Source organism: Poromitra crassiceps (assembly GCF_964638095.1).
Source record: "Poromitra crassiceps genome assembly, chromosome: 14".
NCBI classification, from domain to species: Eukaryota; Metazoa; Chordata; class Actinopteri; order Beryciformes; family Melamphaidae; genus Poromitra; species Poromitra crassiceps.
The window spans coordinates 36,710,132-36,728,987 of NC_139633.1; the positions used below are offsets into that span (position 1 = coordinate 36,710,132).

The 18,856-nt window shown below is 43.5% G+C and overlaps 1 protein-coding gene across 1 annotated transcript in view; it reads right to left on the reverse strand.

The window, feature by feature from the left end:
• LOC310789173 (nephrocystin-1-like) overlaps nucleotides 1-17,668 on the reverse strand; it is a gene marked incomplete at both ends in the record, with an annotated part of 35,187 nt that extends 17,519 nt beyond the window's left edge. The window contains 5 exons of the mRNA XM_083650762.1: nucleotides 500-601; nucleotides 13,065-13,242; nucleotides 16,564-16,697; nucleotides 17,389-17,449; nucleotides 17,595-17,668. Coding sequence (XP_083506888.1) covers nucleotides 500-601; nucleotides 13,065-13,242; nucleotides 16,564-16,697; nucleotides 17,389-17,449; nucleotides 17,595-17,668 — 549 coding nt within the window. The remainder of the gene's footprint in view (nucleotides 1-499; nucleotides 602-13,064; nucleotides 13,243-16,563; nucleotides 16,698-17,388; nucleotides 17,450-17,594) is intronic.
• Between the last annotated feature and the right edge of the window lie 1,188 nt (nucleotides 17,669-18,856).

The following is an 18,856-nucleotide window of genomic DNA, read 5'->3' on the forward strand; positions in this document are numbered from 1 at the left end:
GGGCAGTGTAATAGTATGACTATAAGTGAAGTGACTGGGCAGTGTAATAGTATGACTAGAAGTGACTGGGCAGTGTAATAGTATGACTAGAAGTGACTGGGCAGTGTAATAGTATGACTATAAGTGACTGGGCAGTGTAATAGTATGACTATAAGTGAAGTGACTGGGCAGTGTGATAGTATGACTAGAAGTGAAGTGACTGGGCAGTGTGATAGTATGACTAGAAGTGAAGTGACTGGGCAGTGTGATAGTATGACTATAAGTGACTGGGCAGTGTAATAGTATGACTATAAGTGAAGTGACTGGGCAGTGTAATAGTATGACTATAAGTGAAGTGACTGGGCAGTGTAATAGTATGACTATAAGTGACTGGGCAGTGTAATAGTATGACTATAAGTGAAGTGACTGGGCAGTGTAATAGGAGTGAAAATCAATGAAATAAACTGGTGTCATCAGTGTCATCTTGAGACACAAAATGGCTGGTTGACTGGTTGTGTACCTTCAGGTAGGTTTTAGGGACGACTCCTCTGTTGCCTTTAGTGTCCTGCGCCAGCCACCATCCATCTTCCGTCTTCCTGATGATCCTCAGCACCGCGCCCCTCTGAAACACAGGGCAACAAACCAGTTTGCGCGACTTCTCCCGCATTCTAACTTGCAAATCTGCAGGAATTTACAAAAATATGCGCGATTCTCGCAATCCCGCGCCAAATTTTAAGCCCTGGGAAGCAGCACTTTGCGGAAGCTTCGAGCAGGAGCCTTGCCACTCACACCAGAAGCACTCTCTCTTCCTCAACGCTTCGCTCGGCGCTGCCCTCCCCCTGCTCACAACTTGCATTGACTTCGTGGCTGGCAGCTCGGGTGCAGCACGCTTGAAAAATAGAACAGAAGCTGAAACTATCGCTGCAGCCCGCGTGCTGGTGTGATCGGTCTCGCCTCTTAACAAGGACGCTGAAATGAAACTGCCTCCACGCTGCGTAGCTTCAGCATTGCTTCAGCATAGCTTCAGCGTATGGTGTGTCCGGGCCCTAAGGATTAGATGTGAAATATTTAGCGTTTCATCATTTACACAAAGTTGATCCTTTGACTTGCAGAATGCACAACTGTTCTATTCCAATCACTTAACTTTCTGCATTTCTCCTGCTTATTTATGAACCTTGTTACATTGAAAAATTCCATCAGCCTGTTTGATGGACAGGAAAGCTTTCAGAATGAATATCTGACTTGTATAAATGGATTACCAACCTTTTTGGATTTGTGATGCCACATTGACGTCACAAAAATCTAGGGACCCCAGAATTTCAGTACATTGGTAATATCATAAGTATCATCATCAGTGACATCAGGTTGGGAACCACTGGTCTAGGGGTCGATCTTCACCACACACCAAACAGTGGCTGAAAATAAAGGTGTGTAGTTGCCTTGCGTGAGTCATATCAGCCCAGAGCCATAGAGATATAAGAGTTGTGTCATCTCCATTCACTCCAATGGACCAGTTGATTTTTTGTAGAGATGCTGCGATCCGATCATGTGATCGGATATCGGCGCGATATCAGCCAAAAAACATGGATCGGATCGGATCGGATTCCAGCGAAAATGACCGATCCAAGGCTCCGATATAAGCACTCCATTTCATGAAGCCGCTCCAGGATTTCTATCCAGCATGCAGCAGCAGCAGTAGCACACAGAGGCCGCGTTGAGCCTAGGATGGCCAGGGCCAAAACGTTGTCTTGCTTCAACATACATCGCATCGCATAAACCATTTCCACCCGCAGGTTTGAGGAGTAGCTAACATAAATGTCAGATAAATACTCTCTATAGGCTAACGTTACCCACTGAGGCAGCTAACATGGCTAATTAGCTAGCTAACACCAGGTATCTTTCTCCTCTAACTCACGTTAACGACACGTTAGTTGACTGAGCGAACGGCGCTGTACAGCAGGTCGTTATCAAAACGTATTGCACTGAAGAGAAGTAACATTATAAAATGACAAAAGACTCCTCCAATCTGGCAGTGGAAATGTATGCACAAACTTTGTGTGTGTGTGTGAGAGACAGAAACAGGGACAGGGCTGTGTGTGTGTGTGTGTGTGTGTGTGTGTGAGAGAGAGAGACAGGGACAGGGCTGTGTGTGTATGTGTCCTGTGTGAGACAGAGTGGGGGTGTATGTGTGAGGAAACAATAATTATTTGTGTCCAGTGTTCACCCATTACAAAAGAAGTGTGTATTTGATTGTTATGTTTTAGTTTTACATCAAATTAATTAGATGAACTAAATCGTTTACATACTATATTACCAAAGCACACACATACATACCTAACCCTAAAAATGTTTGTTGCCTGCTAGCTATCAGACAGCATAGAGAGGCTTAAATATGTGCTGTATCGGTATCGGATCGAAATCGGTATCGAATCGGGTATCGAAATTTGATCGGAATCGGATCGGTTTTGAGGCTAAAATATCGGAATCGGATCGGAATTGAAAAATCTCGATCGCAGCATCTCTAATTTTTTGTATTTGTTTGACCTCGCCATAGTTCCTGGAAGTAAGTTTCTGGATTAACACATTCACTGCCAGCCGTTTTTTTTTTACTGTAGGTAGGTTCTGCCAGAGGGTTTTTTTGAGGATTCTGGCTCATCTTTCAAGACCCGAGGATTCTTTTCTGCTAAGATTTTGTGAACACACAATATCTCAAAAGAACTAATAGAATGTGTGCTTTCTCTGTCTAAAAGAGTTAGTTTGTAGAGTTAGTAGTTATGTAAGCATTAGCAGTTGAATACAGCATGGTTTCAGCGGCTGGAAATTTATTCTGAGATAAACGGCTTTTTGTGAAATTCGATAGAACAGTCACTTTAACCATTCATTTTTGGCATCAGTAAGACGTCAGACATCTAAACAATAGTTTTGAACAGTAATTTCCTCCATAACAGCAGGAAACCCCCCTCTGCTTCCAACTCCTCCCTCCGTGGGCGTTCTCCTCCGCCCTCCTTGGCGGAGGAGCCAGGCAGCAGCAACTTGTTTGTCACAGACCCGCTGCCTGGCAGTCTGGATGGGGCTCGCTGGATGGGTTTCGCTCGTTTCTTGGCGGTCCGGTTGAGAGCTCTGATGAAGCTCTTGCGATTCTGGGCTTATTTATGGTGCGTGTTTCAAAGTGTGCATCCAGTCTATTCTTGGAACCCCCCACCGTTGCCACCGCTGTGCATCAGCGCGAAAGTGAAAGCGTTTTCGCCATCCATTTTACTGTATGAGAACGGCTTCCTCGCGCTTTTCCCTCCAGTTTTGGCTCGCCTCTTTCTACTGTGGAGAGACATGTCGCCACTCAGTGGGTCGGTAAAATAGATTATACACATTCAATACCTCCAATAGTGGTATATAGTCCGGGAGCCATGGGGTTGAACCTCGCTTCGTCGGATAAAGTTTTTTTCTCTGCTGATTCTTGTAGTTTGGGGGTACCTATTCAAAATACAGGAGGGTGCCTGGTGAGTACCCTTGAGCATTTTCAGATATTAACCCCTTAACTCATTGAGTGCCAGCCACTTTTGGAGAACGGACGCTCCCAGTGCCAGAGTTTCAGAGCTTTTTTCAGTGATTTCTCGAGGCCCACAGAATATTGTGTGATATTACTATGTAAACAATGAACACGCAAAAAGAACGATGAGACTCTTTTCTATCATCAGCAAAAACAGGTTTATTGATATCATTTTCCGTTCTTTAGTTATCAGCCGGAGAAGATAGCTTGATTTAACAAAAAAGAGCCTTTTTTTTCTAGGAGCTGAGATAATGGCCCTTTTGTGAAATTAAACATTTCAAACACATCACTGACTCTGAAGCTAATTTTCTGATGTAGTCACACCTCAAAAATAATTTCCTTCAATAAAACAGTGAAGGCCAGGGAATTTTGTTTGGCAGAATAATATTTTTAGCTGCAACCAGCAGCGCTGGCCCCTGCGTGCGCTGCTGGTTGCAGCTTCTTGCTGGTCTTGATTTGCTGCTGGTGGGCATCGGATATTCTGGCTTGCGTTTGCCAACCCTGCCCTGCTGCCTGGGTCTGTCTGGGTCAGTGTTGTGTGCTGCTCTGCGTGCCCCCCCCCCCTCAACTGCACACTCCTCCTTATGGGAGGTGGCTCTCTGCTGAGTTTGCTGTGCACTGTGAAGGGTGCGCGACATCCAGCTTTTTTACAGCTTCCGCGTGTGTTTGTCACCGGCTCCTATGCTTCCAGTTGAGAATAATAACTACTCCACGGCTGATCATGCGAATGGACTGTCGCAGCGGACATGGAGGAGCTCAATTGTGGGAGCAGATTGGCTGCTGCTGCTGCAGGCACATCTAACGTTAAAACGCTTCATGCATATCGATGCATACGGATGCGATGCGATTTCCGTTTCCCCAACAACTTATTCTCTGTTTTTCTCTGCCTTTCTGTTAACCTGGAGAGCACTGTCGCCACCTAAGGGTTCTGTAAAATAGGTTATAGACCTCCAATAGCTATAATAGTTGTACAGGAGATGCGGAAGGCTTTGATCGACGTCCCACCGTCAAAAAACGCATTGGACGTCGAAAGACGTCCGTGGCACTCTACGTCACTATTTAATTGGACGTCGAAAGACGTCCATGGCACTCAATGAGTTAAGTGCCAAAATCGCAGAAAAATAAGGATTTATGAGATTTCACGCAAAATACTCAAATCAAATGCATCACATTTGTTTTCTCCAATGTCTATTCATAAAGGAGGTCATGTACAATGTATTTCATTCCAAATTACATAATATTAACCCTTTTAGGTCGTGCCAGCAAAACAAACTTTTTATGACAATATGGGTCGTGCTGGATGAGAACATCCATTGAGCCTTTCCTCATCTCAAGTAGAGATTCAGAGTAGATGATACACATTAAGAGGTGTGAAGTGAAGGGCACATTTTGCTGATGGTCTTCACGGTAGTTAAGCCTATTTGGATCTTGAGCATCCTATTCTGAAACATGCACAGAACATTGTGCATGGCAAACCATGCACTTCACACAGTTGCACTTATTGGAGTTAGAAGGGTTTTCATCTCCAAAATGTGTCTGGGACAAGTTTGCAATCTTCCGGTAGAGTGGTTGGGCTCAGTGACCTGTTGCATGTCTTTTTTTGCATCCAAATTCCTCAGTATTCAATGCTAGTGTCAGATTTACATTGAGATTTCACCACAAGATTGCATGAAAGTGGGCCCTTCTAACATTCTCAATGAATGCTTCATTCAATGGCGGTAGCTAAGTTTGGAACAGGCTGAGATGAAGGCAGTGACTTGGTCGAGGACCTACTGGAACAGTGCAACCACATTGTCATCCGATAGTTTGTACAGTTTTGAGGACTTTGATGACAGAGCCTTTTCCATAGTAAGACGCTACAGTGTCGCATCCCAATATGGCATGGGTTGGTAAAAGGTTCTTCACAACTTGTGAATGCTTGGCCAGTGTTGACTTGATGTCCACTATTGCCCTTTCCTTGTGGGGCGATTCCATGATGTGTGGGACATCCAGTCCTTCCTGATGGTAATGGTGAAGGAGTAGGATGAACACATCTGTGTCATCAGAAACCACTGAGATTTGATGTGCTTCTCCAGCACACCTCAGGACCTTTTGGACAATGATGGTGTCAGCTTCTTCCTGATGATTTTGTAGATCATATCGGCTCTTTCTTTCTTCCAACCTGATCTCAATGGGGCATGGCTCCTCCCCTGTCACATGGCATCTCCCCTGTCACCACCAACTTGTAGATGGAAAAGCCGATCTTGGGTCAGTTCCTCACATAAGAGCTAAGAGATGGTGTTTCTAGCTGAGCCCTGTCTCTGTGACATCTCAGGTGATGGACTTGATACTGTAATCATAGCATCTGTCTAAGATGAGGTAGACGTCACTGTCTGATAGATATAAAGTCAGCCGTGTCATAACATTTTTGATTAAACCAGCTATGGTGCCATCAGCTGGCCAGTGGATGGTCCAAAGAAGGGCTGATCCATCAATGACAGTGACATCTGCAACACTGGCATTCCTCCTGGAGATTTTGACTTGGAGTGACTTCTTCAGTGTAGACTTGGATTTACAAATTCACATTCCGTCCTCGGTAAACATGGCAGTTGGGACTCGTACCAGCTCATAGGCGAGGACATCCTTTATGTCAACTTCATGGTCACTAGACAACAGTGTGATTACCCTTGAATCGATGGCATTTAGGTCATAAATTGTGGAGATGCCAACTTGGATTGATTTGGTTGTTGTCATTGTCTTCACTTTGTTTGAGATGGTGAGACTTTGTTTGAGATGGTGTTGTAAGATCCCTCTGGCCAGGTCTTCTCAACATCTTCTAACATTGCCTCCTCAATCTTTATGGCACTGTCTACAATAGACAGTTAGTAGGGTGATCTTGATGTTCATGATGCTTTCCCGTGGATGTTTATTGGGATCCAATGGATGGAGGCAGGTTTCCAGACAAAGTCCTTGACTTTGGCATGTGCTTAACCCATGGCTTTAGCCTCCACCTTGTGATAGAGATGAACCTATCTGTCTTCTCCTCTTCTATCTCCCTCATGTCTGACACAATCTTGCAGCATATGTGGTGGCTCAGGGCCCAGATCTTCACGGCCTATGGCTTCACGGTAATCCAATGATCCCTCCATCACTGTGGCTGTACCTCATGAAAGTGGACTCTATGAACTGGTTGCTCCACAGGCCATTCCATATTCCACTAATGTGTCGCATCACATGCTGCTCCTGGAGAAAATTGCTTTGTGGAGGAAGCTTCTCCATGGAATGAAGATAGTAGAGGCCATACCTGACATGGTTGACATGGCCAGCTGCAAAGTAGTAGGTAAGCATCTTCTGGAATGTGGTCAGATGGAGAAGCCAGTCACCCTCACGTTCAGCCCAGATGTATGACATCATCAGCATCATTGGTTTCACCAAGACCTAAACCCAAAGTCTGGCTGTTCTGGTCTGACTCGTAATCTGATCGAAGGCTCTCATCAGGTCATCTGCTTTCTGGAAATTTCTTACCGGAACTCCAGAGAGCCCACTATCAGCCATCAGTGAACATATAGCCCCAACAAAACTCATCAATGTGTGCATACGCCCAAGTAGGGATGTAACGATAACTGGTTTAATGATAACCATGATAAAATTCCTTACAATAACCGTACCGTTTAAAATTTTCATTATCATTAAGACTGTGGTACCGTGATTACCGTGGTACCGTGATTACAGTGCTTTGAAAAACATGATAAATAGGCTACTGTCCATCATCAACCAAAGTTGGCAACAGTCTCCCAGATGCAAACGTGCAGCCTTTGAGAAATGATTTCAGTGAGTGTATCAATCCTTTTTGGATCTTAGTTTTCAATGTAAAATGTTGTAAAATGATTTCAGTGAGTCTCTCAGTACTTTTTGAACATTTTCAGCATTTTCTTTATGAATACAGTGATAATACAATAATCGTGATAATTTTAGTCACGATAATCATGATGTGAAATTTTCACACCGTTATATCTCTACCCCCAAGACGTTTAAGCAGCACAGCCACATCTATAAGTGACGTGTGTCTGTTTGAGGCGAGATGTGTGTGAGGCGAGATGCAGTGTCCCAGCCATCTTGACTGGGGTGGCCCAAGTGGGGCACAGCCTCAAGCAAGGGTAGCACTGATTGTGGCATTTAGGAAGGATGTAGAAAGTTTTCCCTCACCAAAATTTAGCCTAACTTCACTCTAGCTTAAAAATAAGCCCGCTACAGCCTCTGAAAGACAGTATTGTTGGCCACAGATGCCAGCATCCTCAGGATTTTGGGGTGGCCAATTAGATTGGCACTGGCCACCCCTGGCCACACCCTAGAAACTTCCCTGCCGAGATGTGCACACAGGATTTGAGCAGTGCACCTAGACCCCTCCCCCCGGCTGTACAAGGAATTGAGAGTGGAGACAGAAAGTGTCGCACCTCAAAGCCAGTGAAACATGCACACACACACACACACACACACACACACACACACACACACACACACACACACACACACACACACACACACACACACACACACACACACACAGTGCCAGAGAGAGGGGAGTGGGGGAGAAGGGTCTGACTTGAGCAAACATGCACCTCTTCAACACCTGAAAGTGATTTATCAGACTAAAAGTCCTCTGCTTATTTCATGTTTTTATTGGGGGTGGGGGGGCATGGCGCGGGAATCAAATAGACTACATTATACATGACAACCTTGCTCCTTTATGAATAAACATTGTAGAAAGCAAATTTGATGCATTTGATTTTGCATGAAATCTCATAAATCCCGATTTTTATGGGATTTTGGCACTTAAGGGGTTAATATCTAAAAATGCTCAAGGGTGCTCACCGGGCACCCTCCTGTATTTTGAATAGGTACCCCCAAACTACAAGAATCAGCAGAGAAAAAAACTTTATCAGACGAAACAAGGTTCATCAAAAAAACAGCCTTTGGCTCCCGGACTAATAGGAGACGTAAAAGGGTTAGATCAACGTCCCACCGTCAAACACGTCATTGGCAGTCAACCGTTGGATTTAGTTTGACGTAAAAACACGTCATTGGCAGTGAACGTGTTAAGCAGCAGTGTAGAGTTGCAGCAGAATGGGCCGTTTGTGAGGTACTTTGAAAGGGTTTAAAGACGTTTAAAGAATCAAATTGTATATTATCAGCTTTATTTGATGCATTCAAGCGTACTTCCTGGAACTGTTCCCCCACACACACTAATAGCTATGTGAGTCACGTGTCTATCATTTTGGACATCAGTTGGCACCACTCTCTCTTTAGCTCACTCACTCTGTATCAGCCTAGATTTCAGAATGATTCTACTAGGACTAGAACTGTGGAAACACTGTTTGAAGGATGTGAGCGCCCTCTTCTGTTTGAAGTCAAGATGATGGACAACATTTTTAAGACCAAATAAAAAGGCCAAGATGAAAGAAAATGTCCTCTGTTCAATTGATCAAGTGAGAAACTTTAGGACAGCACGGCGGCAGCTAGACATACATGCTCCAATGTCAGCTTGATGAGGGGGTCCAGGGGAGTCCCCAGCAAAATTAGTCAATGGTGTGAATTCACTAGGATTTCAATGAGTAGAAGTTAGCCCAAGGAGAGAATGTAGTGCATATACTTGGTCATAGCTTTCACTCGCTCCTGTTATCTCCCCATCGACATTACATTACATTATATTATATTATATTATATTATATTATTTTATATTATTTTATATTATATTATATTATATTATATTATAATCATATTATATCACATTATAAAACGGCTCTCTCAAATCAAGCAATCTGATTGGTTCACAGCCATTGTATAATTCCAGTAACCGAGTTCAATAACCCATGGCCATGGGTTATTGGTTGCCATGGCAACTCTCTTACTAAAAGGCAGCCCTGCGCTCGAGCTCCGTGTTGGGCTTTCCAGAAAACTCTCAGCTTCTCAGCAAGCGCCAGGATTGGCCAATGTCAACTTCAGTCTCCAGAACGATCCAATCAAATCACCCGCACGTCTATCTTCTTGCTAGAGGTCCCGCCTTACAGTAGTGTCAAAACAAAAAGCTACTCGCTTGCAGCCAGACGCATGATGGCGCAACTCTCTTAGGCTTTGGTTACCTCAAAAACAAAATGGCAGAGACAGTTTTCAGATCCTTGTGAATCGATCTTCGCTTATAACTTTACTAATACTTCGCAGAAAATAATGTTTTGTACAAGAATAGACGCGGGCTAATGTCTTAACCCCTCTCTCGCGCGCCCTCACTCTTAACCCCGCATTTCTAAATAAGACGTAACGTTACTTGGTGTCGGCATACGGCTCTGTTGTCGGCCTTTGCAAAAAGCTCTCAGCAAGCGCCAGGATTGGCCAATGTCGACTTCAGTCTCCAGAACGATCCAATCAAATCACCCGCACGTCTATCTTCTTGCTAGAGGTCCCGCCTTACAGTAGTGTTTCAACTGACTCTATCAGAATAAAATGCCAGTCGGACTTATAGTATTATTATTATAATATTATTATACTTGGAAACCGTTTTATAAAAGCAATATAGCACTCGAGCAGCGTGTGTTGTGGAATATATCCCGCTGATAAGCTGTTATCCCACTCGGCCTGCGGCCTCGTGGGATAACAGCTTATCAGCGGGATATATTCACCACAACACACTTGCTCTCGTGCTATATTGCTTAATTATATCACATTATAAAACGGCTCTCTCAAATCAAGCAATCTGATTGGCTCACAGCCATTGTATAAATCCCGTAACCCACTCCAATAACCCATGGCCATGGGTTATGAGTTGCCATGGCAACTCTCTTACTAAAAGGCTTTGGTTACCTCAAATGACAATGTAGAAAAAACAAATGGCGGAGACAGCTGTCAGATCCTTGTGAATCGATCTTCGCTTATAACTTTACTAATACTTCGCAGAAAATTATGTTTTGTACAAGAATAGACGCGGGCTAATGTCTTCTTTGCAAAAAAAAAGGCTGTTAACCCCGCATTTAACCCCACATTTAACCCCGTAACGTTAGTTGGTGTCAGGCTTTGCAGAAAGCTCTCAGCTTCTCAGCAAGCGCTGAGAATGCAGCGCTGCGCTCGAGCTGCGTGTCGGGCTTTGCAGAAAGCTCTCAGCTTCTCAGCAAGCGCCAGGATTGGCCAATGTCAACTTCAGTCTCCAGAACGATCGAATCAAATCACCCGCACGTCTATCTTCTTGCTAGAGGTCCCGCCTTACAGTAGTGTTTCAACTGACTCTATCAGAATGCCATGCCAGTCGGACTTATAGTATTATTATTATTATTATATTATCATACTTGGAAACCGTTTTATAAAAGCAATATAGCACTCGAGCTGCGTGTGTTGTGGCATATATCCCGCTGCTCAGCAGTTAGATAACAGCTGATCAGCGGGATATATTTGCCACAACACACTGGCTCTCATGCTATATTGCTTAATTATATCACATTATATTACATTGTATTACATCACATTACATTACATTACATTACATTTTCGGGGAGCTGCACGCCGGCAGGTTCGCCAGCTGCAGCGTGACAGCTTGACACCCGACCATGAGTTCCGCTTAACAAATAAGCAATTTATTTTGCAGTCATGCAAACACATTGAAGAGTGCCTTTTTGTCTCTTTTATTTATTTTTTACAGAAAACCTCTTTTTCATGATTATTCGAGAAGATGGAAAAACAATTGTTAGACCTGGTTATAAGAAGCCATTTTATAGAAATAGTGAAAGGGGCCTTAGTAGTAAAAGATTAGCGAGATGGTAACACTTTATTTGGATAGTCCACCTACACAGAGTCTACAGAGTATAGTAACAGTTTATTAGTTGAGATTGAGCCTGCACGATATGAGGAAAATCTGCGATGTGCGATAACATTGTTCAATATAGCGATGACGATACAACTTGCGATAAATAAACAGATATTAAAGCATGCATATTAGCTATACAGTTCCTATGTCTTTCTGCTTTAATAATGTTAATATAGACCCCAAACATAGCCTATGCCCCACTGAATAAAGAAATAAAATACACACTGACTCTAGCTGAAACTACACACAGCGTGTTTGGGCTTTGGCAGAGGTGCACTGTTGCAAGGGAAAGGTGTATGCTGGATTTACAACACAAGACAAAATGATCCGATGCTGAGTGTGAATGCATGACGCGTGTAAATAAAACCACTTTTGTTATTCATTGCGTTTCAGGCAGTCTTTGCGATGTGTTTATTGCGCATGTTCATATTGCGATGACGATGAAAATACGATTAATTGTGCAGCCCTAGTTGAGATTCAACAATTCAGCCGTTTGTCTTTGTCTGTAGATGTTGTATGAATAGCTTATTAGTTTACATTTAACAAACAGATTCTGTTGCTTCCTGTTCCACACACCTGAACCTAGTGTAACAGGTATGTTCATAACCTGTTCCACACACCTGAACCTAGTGTAACATGTATGTTCATAACCTGTTCCACACACCTGCACCTAGTGTAACATGTATGTTCATCAATTGTCACATAGACTCTAGGGGTGCTCCGATCCGGCTAAGCCACGATCCGATTCGATTCCGATTCCTGGGGTCACGATCCGATTCCAGAATCGATTCTCGATTCCAGAATCTAGAATCGATTCTCAATTATGTACGGTAGTTTTATATTGCAATAACACAAAGGTAAATATAAGACAAAAAATTACAAATGTATTAATGCTGGACTTCAAATTCAACTTCTGTATTAGAGTCAGGGCCTAAATTCATTTTGCAAACTAGGGGGGAATTCCCCCCTTATGTTCTTCAGATAAGATGGATTTATAGGCTGGGGGGGATCTGTAGACTTTGAGAAGGATTTATAGATTTTGGGGGGAATACATTAACCAGAGTTCTTAAGTGCAAGAGGTGGTGGCACCGTGGCAGTACAGTACACAAATGACATGAACATTTGGACACTTATTCAGCCGGTATCTTGCATGTTGCGTTCAGGTGCACTGTAAAAAAAATTTTTTTTTTTTTTTTTTTTTTTTTTTTAACGATTTTAAGAATCGATTCTTGGGAGTTTGGAATCGATCCAGGAATCGTGGCATTAAGAATCGCGATCCTTTCAGAATCGATTTTTTGGAGCACCCCTAATAGACTCTATAGATAATCTGCTTAGAGTTTCAGCCCGACGGGACCCGACTCAGCACGACGGGCTCGGGCTTCAACTTACTCGGGTCGGGTCGGGTGGGGTTTGAATTTTCAGGCCCGGTGAGAACTCTAAATCTGTTGAACAGTTGAATTGTTGAATGTCAACTACAACTAATAAGCGTTTGAAATGTGACAAATACTCTGTAGATTATTATTAGATGTTACCGATGAGTTCATGTCATTGAAGACTAAATCCTAATATTGTTTGTATGAATGTGATCATTTATTTATCACTTCTTCTGCCATGTTGCTCCATGTGCAGGAAATGATGAACCATCACAATGCCTTGTGGGCCGAATGCTGCCCTCGCAGGGGAGATCTCGGGAAACAGGAAGTAACTCACCTGAACAGAAAGATCTCCTTCCTGTTCTCCTCTGAAGTCGCTGAGTGCTGTGTAGATACGAGGGTCAGACTGAGAAGGCGGCTTCACTGCTCTCTTCTCATCTTCATCATTGACGTCACCGTCGTCATCGTCACTGTCATCGTCGTCAGCTTCCTCGCTGTCTTCCTTGGAGGTGTGACTGTGGATCAAAACAAAGCATGTGGAAAAAGAGCCACACCGTCTAACATGACTTTGCAATGTTAATTGACCAGACGGGCGTCCGGCTAGTACACCGGTAGATTCCTCGTATAGCAACACAAGGGTCGCAGGTTCGAGCCCCTGTGTTACCTCCAGGTTGTCGGGCGTACATACAGGCACAATTGGCCGTGTCTGCGGGTGGGAAGCCGGATTCAGGTTATGAGTCCTGGTCGCTGCACTAGTGCCTCCTCTGGTCGGTTCGGGGAGCCTATTCCAGGAGGAGAATAACGTAATCCTCCCACGCACTACGTCCTGCCGGTGAAACTCCTCCTTCAACAAACAAGGGGCATTTTCCCACTGATCTTAAATCAGCCAGAGTTATTCCTATCTATAAAAAAGGAAATAAACTAGACCCGGGGAATTACCGTCCTGTCTCGATCCTCAGCACGGTGTCAAAGGTTATGGAAATAATCATCTTTGAGCAAATAAATGAATACCTGTCAACAAACAACATCCTGTATGAGTTTCAGTCGGGGTTTAGAATATCTCACTCCACAGACACATGTTTGCTGTACCTGACAGACCAAATTAGAACAGAAGTAGACAAAGGTAAATATTGTGGAATGGTTTTATTAGATTTACAAAAAGCTTTTGACACCGTGAACCACAATATACTGTTATTTAAAATGAAGGCTATGGGTTTAACAGTGCTTCGCTAAGGTGGGTAGAGTCATACCTAAGGGGTAGGAAGCAAGTGGTGGAAGTGAATGGCACCATGTCATCTTCACTAGAGCCAACTTGTGGGGTGCCTTAAGGGAGCATTTTAGGTCCAGTTTTATTTCTTTTATATGTCAATTACTGAGCATGAAGAGAGCTGCGCGCTTGACATCGGTCCTAGTGATTCTTGCTTCTGGTGCGGCAGTCAAATAAGATACAGTAGCAAGCAGTGGAGGACTCGCACACAGAACTATAGACAAGACAAAGTCTTGAAAGATCAGATCCATTTTATTGTCAGTGCTGCACTGACGATAGTCCAACTAGGACTGAAACGTTTGCTGCCAATTTGTGCCGATCCTACAATAAAATGGATCTGATCTTTTAAGACTTTGTCTTGTCTATAGTTCTGTGTGCGAGTCCTCCACTGCTTGCTTTTATATGTCAATGACATGAAATCTGTCTGTGATTGTGATTTGCTTCTTTTTGCGGACGATGCTGCTCTACTGGTCTCACACCAAGATAAAGGGGAGGTAGAAAGGATCCTCAGCCGAGAACTACTCAGGATCAGTTGCTGGCTGGTTGATAACAGGTTGTCCCTCCACTTAGGTACGACAGAAGCCATCCTCTTTGGTTCGACCATTAAATTGAGGAGGTCTCCGGGGTTTAGGGTAGTGGTGGGAGACGTAGAGGTCTCAGCCAGAGAGGAGGTTACATACTTGGGCTGTGTGTTGGACAACACCTTATCAGGAGAGAGCATGGCGCAGAGGGTAGCCAAAAAGGTTAACCAGAGAGTGAAATTCCTCACTAGGATTTCAACCTCTGTTAACAGGTATGCTTTGGAGATTCTAGCGGGAGCCCTGGTTCAATGTCAATACGATTACGCATGTTCCTCCTGGTACACCAGCATCACATTGTCACTGAAAAACAGGCTCCAGACAGCGCAAAATAGATTAGTCAGACTCATTTTACAATTGAATCCCAGGACTCACCTACTACAGTCTCATTTCGACAGCCTCAAGTGGCTCAGAGTAGATGAGAGAGTAACACAAATCAAACTCGGCATGGTCCACTGCAGGATAGTCAACAATGTTGTCCCAAAATACCTCAGAAATTACTTCACCAAGGTCAGTGATGTACATGGTCACGGCACTAGAGGGAGCCCTACAGATTTGGTCCCAGTAAAATGCAAAAGATGCATTGGCCAGAATTCATTTCTATACTCAGCGGCAGTAGCCTGGAACAGTCTCCCAGCTGAGATTAAGACAATCAGCCCCTATCCTTCTTTCAAAGTAAAAGTCAAGAATTGGATCAGGAGAAGCAGAACCTGGATTTAATGGTAGCCAGAGTGTTTGAGGTGGGGGCGACCTCTTGTCGGCCAGCCAGTAACTGAGCCGGTGTCTCAATCGATCCTGTATTTTATTAGATTTTATTTTATTTATTTTACTTGATTATATTTTATTGTACGTATTTTATTAGGATTTGTTGGGTATATTTTTAATTGTACTAATTGTCTTTTATTTTATTTTATGCTTATTTTTATTGATTATTCACTGTGCCCTACTTCCCCATATTATCCTCCCCCCTGCGTGGCAGGCACACCCACGCGTTACCCGCAGACTCTGACAAGTGCTTGATGCACTCATACTGTTATACACTTACACACATCCAGGCATACACACAACAGTGCACATTTTATCACAGTCATCTTAAGGACCGCAATGGAAATAAGCTGTTAGCTTTATTGCGTTTTTTATCCTTTTGATAATGGTGGGCCTGTGTATGTATATATGTATATACTGTTTGTTCATTATCAATAAAGAACTCAATCAATCAATCAAAAAACCACGGTAATACTTAAAGCATATTTGAACATTTGAAGGCAAACTGTTACGTTACGTTTCTGCTAACATATTCACCTTATGTAGCCACGCCCATTTAACCCGGTTGTGTGGTCGTGTGACGACTTCCGGCAAAAAGAAAAAAGAAAAAGGCGGACTGCTCCAATATCATCTAACTCTGAATTAACTAATAATTTAGCCAATTGTATGTAACATACCAAATAAAAGCAAACGGCAATGTCTAAGAATGCAATGCCATGTAACTGGCTCGTGAATTCTCGCATTCCAGGGAATTACGTTAACGTCTGCAGGTCTTATAGACGTAAGTGGCTCGAGCTGCGCTCGGATGAGAGAAAACCATCTGAAGCTTTCTTTGTTGGAGTCCAGGTATGTTTTACAAGAAAGTGCTCGTCATTGTCGATGATAACGTTATCTGACCTGGCTAAGAGTGGATACTCGCTTGCTTGCTGTGTACCGAGCTCAAAGTAGTAGGCTACGTTCTTTGTTTTACCCCCTGCACTGTCCGCTACAAGAACAACTCTCTTATTTGACGTTCTTTTATATTTTGCGCCGTGACCACCGAAGTGTTAACACGACCCGGAAGAATTTGGCCCACCCCCGCGTCTGAACATAAGGTGAATACAACACACTTTTTTTGTTGCATGTTTTGCAAACTAATAATAACATATTTTGTCAAGAATATGGTTATGGCAGAAATAGCCTGAAATATGGTGATATTATTTCAGGGCCATATGGCCCACCCCTACCGTGCAGCAGCGCTGGGTCCTGGAGGTGAAAGCTCCAGAGAGAGGCTGTGGAGATGCTCCATGAGGCCCTGCAGTCGTCTCTCCTCCTCCTGCTTCCTCTGCTCGTAGTTCCCCACCGGAGCCGGCTCATCGGCCTGACGACAACACAGACAGCAGGTTATTGTTTCAGTTTAGGTTAAGAGTCAGCTTTGATCAGACACAACACAATATAGTAGGGTTACATCAAACTGTCTGGAAAAGACCAAAGAAAACAGGTCATATTAGTTGTTTGTCATTTTTGTGATGCAGAACTTGAGGCTCATTCTACTGCTGAACTCTTTACAGCTTATTTAGGCTTCAAGGAGAACTTCTGGGCGTCCTGGTGGCTCACCTGGTAGAACGCGCACCACAAAGGCTGTTCTTCACGTGTCCGACCCGGGTTCAAATCCAACCCGTGGTCGTTTGCCACATGTCATCCTCTCTCTCTCCCCACCTTTCCTGTCTGCCTACTGTCCTATCTGATCAAGACAAAATACCCCCAAAAATAATCTTAGAAAAAAGGAGAACAACACTGATTTGTTTTGCACATGATCTCACACATATCCCAAAACTGTAAACAATTTGCAGGCGTTCATTTAGTTTGACAGTTATTGAGAGTTGATTTGAATTCATTTAGTTTGACAGTTATTGAGAGTTGATTTGAATTCATTTAGTTTGACAGTTATTGAGAGTTGATTTTAATTCAGTTTTCAAATATGTTTGAGATCATGTGCAAATAAATCAGCGTTTTTTTCTCCGGTGACGTCTTTTAAGTGTAATCTAAAAGTATGACAGTATGGCACTAACCTTGGTCAGCTTCTTCAGTGTTCCCATCATCTTCTGAGCCGAGGTCTGCAATTCTCGACACCTGTTTGTTAAGTGGACACATTGTCATGGACATCACATGTTCTGTTTGTTAACTGGACACATTGTCTGTCTGTCTGTCTGTCTGTCTGTCTGCCTGTCTGCCTGTCTGTCTGTCTGTCTGTCTGTCTGTCGGTCTGTCTGTTTACCTGTGAAACGCCTCTTCAGTGGCTCCACACCGACTCTTCTGCACATCCTGCAGCAGACTGTCAACCTGGGTTAGAGAAACAGCCCAGAGCAGAGGTGGCCATTCGAGTCAAATGACTAGTACACACAGTTTAAAGACAAGCTGAAATGGGTCTTTGTGACGTATTCCCACTGAAACAGGCTAGAGAGGCAGGACATAGCCTGTGATCCACATTATGGATCCCACTCGATTTGGGGCAGAACAAGCCGGCACCGCTCCGCACCGCATAATTATGTATTTTACCGGACAAATCTGAAAGCTACCGGTCACGTTTCAATAAGTCTGTGTACAAACACAATATCATGTAAATACAGCGCTGTGGAGTACGTAGACGCTGGCTGGCTCACTGCGCGAGCCTCGGAGCAGAGGACCGGGAGGGTGCCTCCGGGCGGGTAGCCGTTTCCAAGCCAAAGCAGAGTGCTGCTTGCTGGCTTGGAGCATCCAACCAGCCACAGTAAGAGCCGCGGTAAATAACAATATTCCTGGAATGCGAGTGTAACAAGCCAGCTACATGTCCTTTGCATTCTACATTAAATGAAGATATTACTGTTAATTTTATTTTGTATGTTACATACTTATTGGCCAAGTATTAACAATTATGGGCTGGAAAATTCTGCCGAGGTGGGCTAAATTACTGGCTTCCGTAGGAGGACTATCATATCTTCGGTCTGCAATCGGACGTCTGAGACCGGTAGGAGAGCGTTTTGAACAGCCTTTCCCCTTTATTGCCTATTGGAACGCTATGTGCACGAGTATATTAAATATAATATACAGAGTACAGTAGTAGGGTCACTTCTGGGGCTAGGTTTCTGGTGACTCGGGACTCGACTGTGATGATTCTAGTCTTGAGAAAATATCTTGGTTGTGTAAATGACTTTGATTCAAAGTGATTTGATTTGTCCCAGCAGACGATTTAATTTAAATTCTGTTTTCTGAATTTGTATATGGAATGATTGAATTTGTTGAAGTTCAAACCAATTTGATAACAAAAACATAGCACTTGTGTTTTGATCCTTTTTTTAAACGTTTAAAAGTCTAAGAAATTGAGTTTTCTTTCTTATATTGAATTGAATGATACTGGGCTGTTGAATTGCTCTGACTTGACTTGTTGTTCTATCTGGATACATGTGTGCATAGTACCTCTCCTATCTGGTAGAGTGATGACAGGATCTACTACACAAACTTTGTTTCAGTTCAGCCGCCTGTAACGTTACATGGTACCTT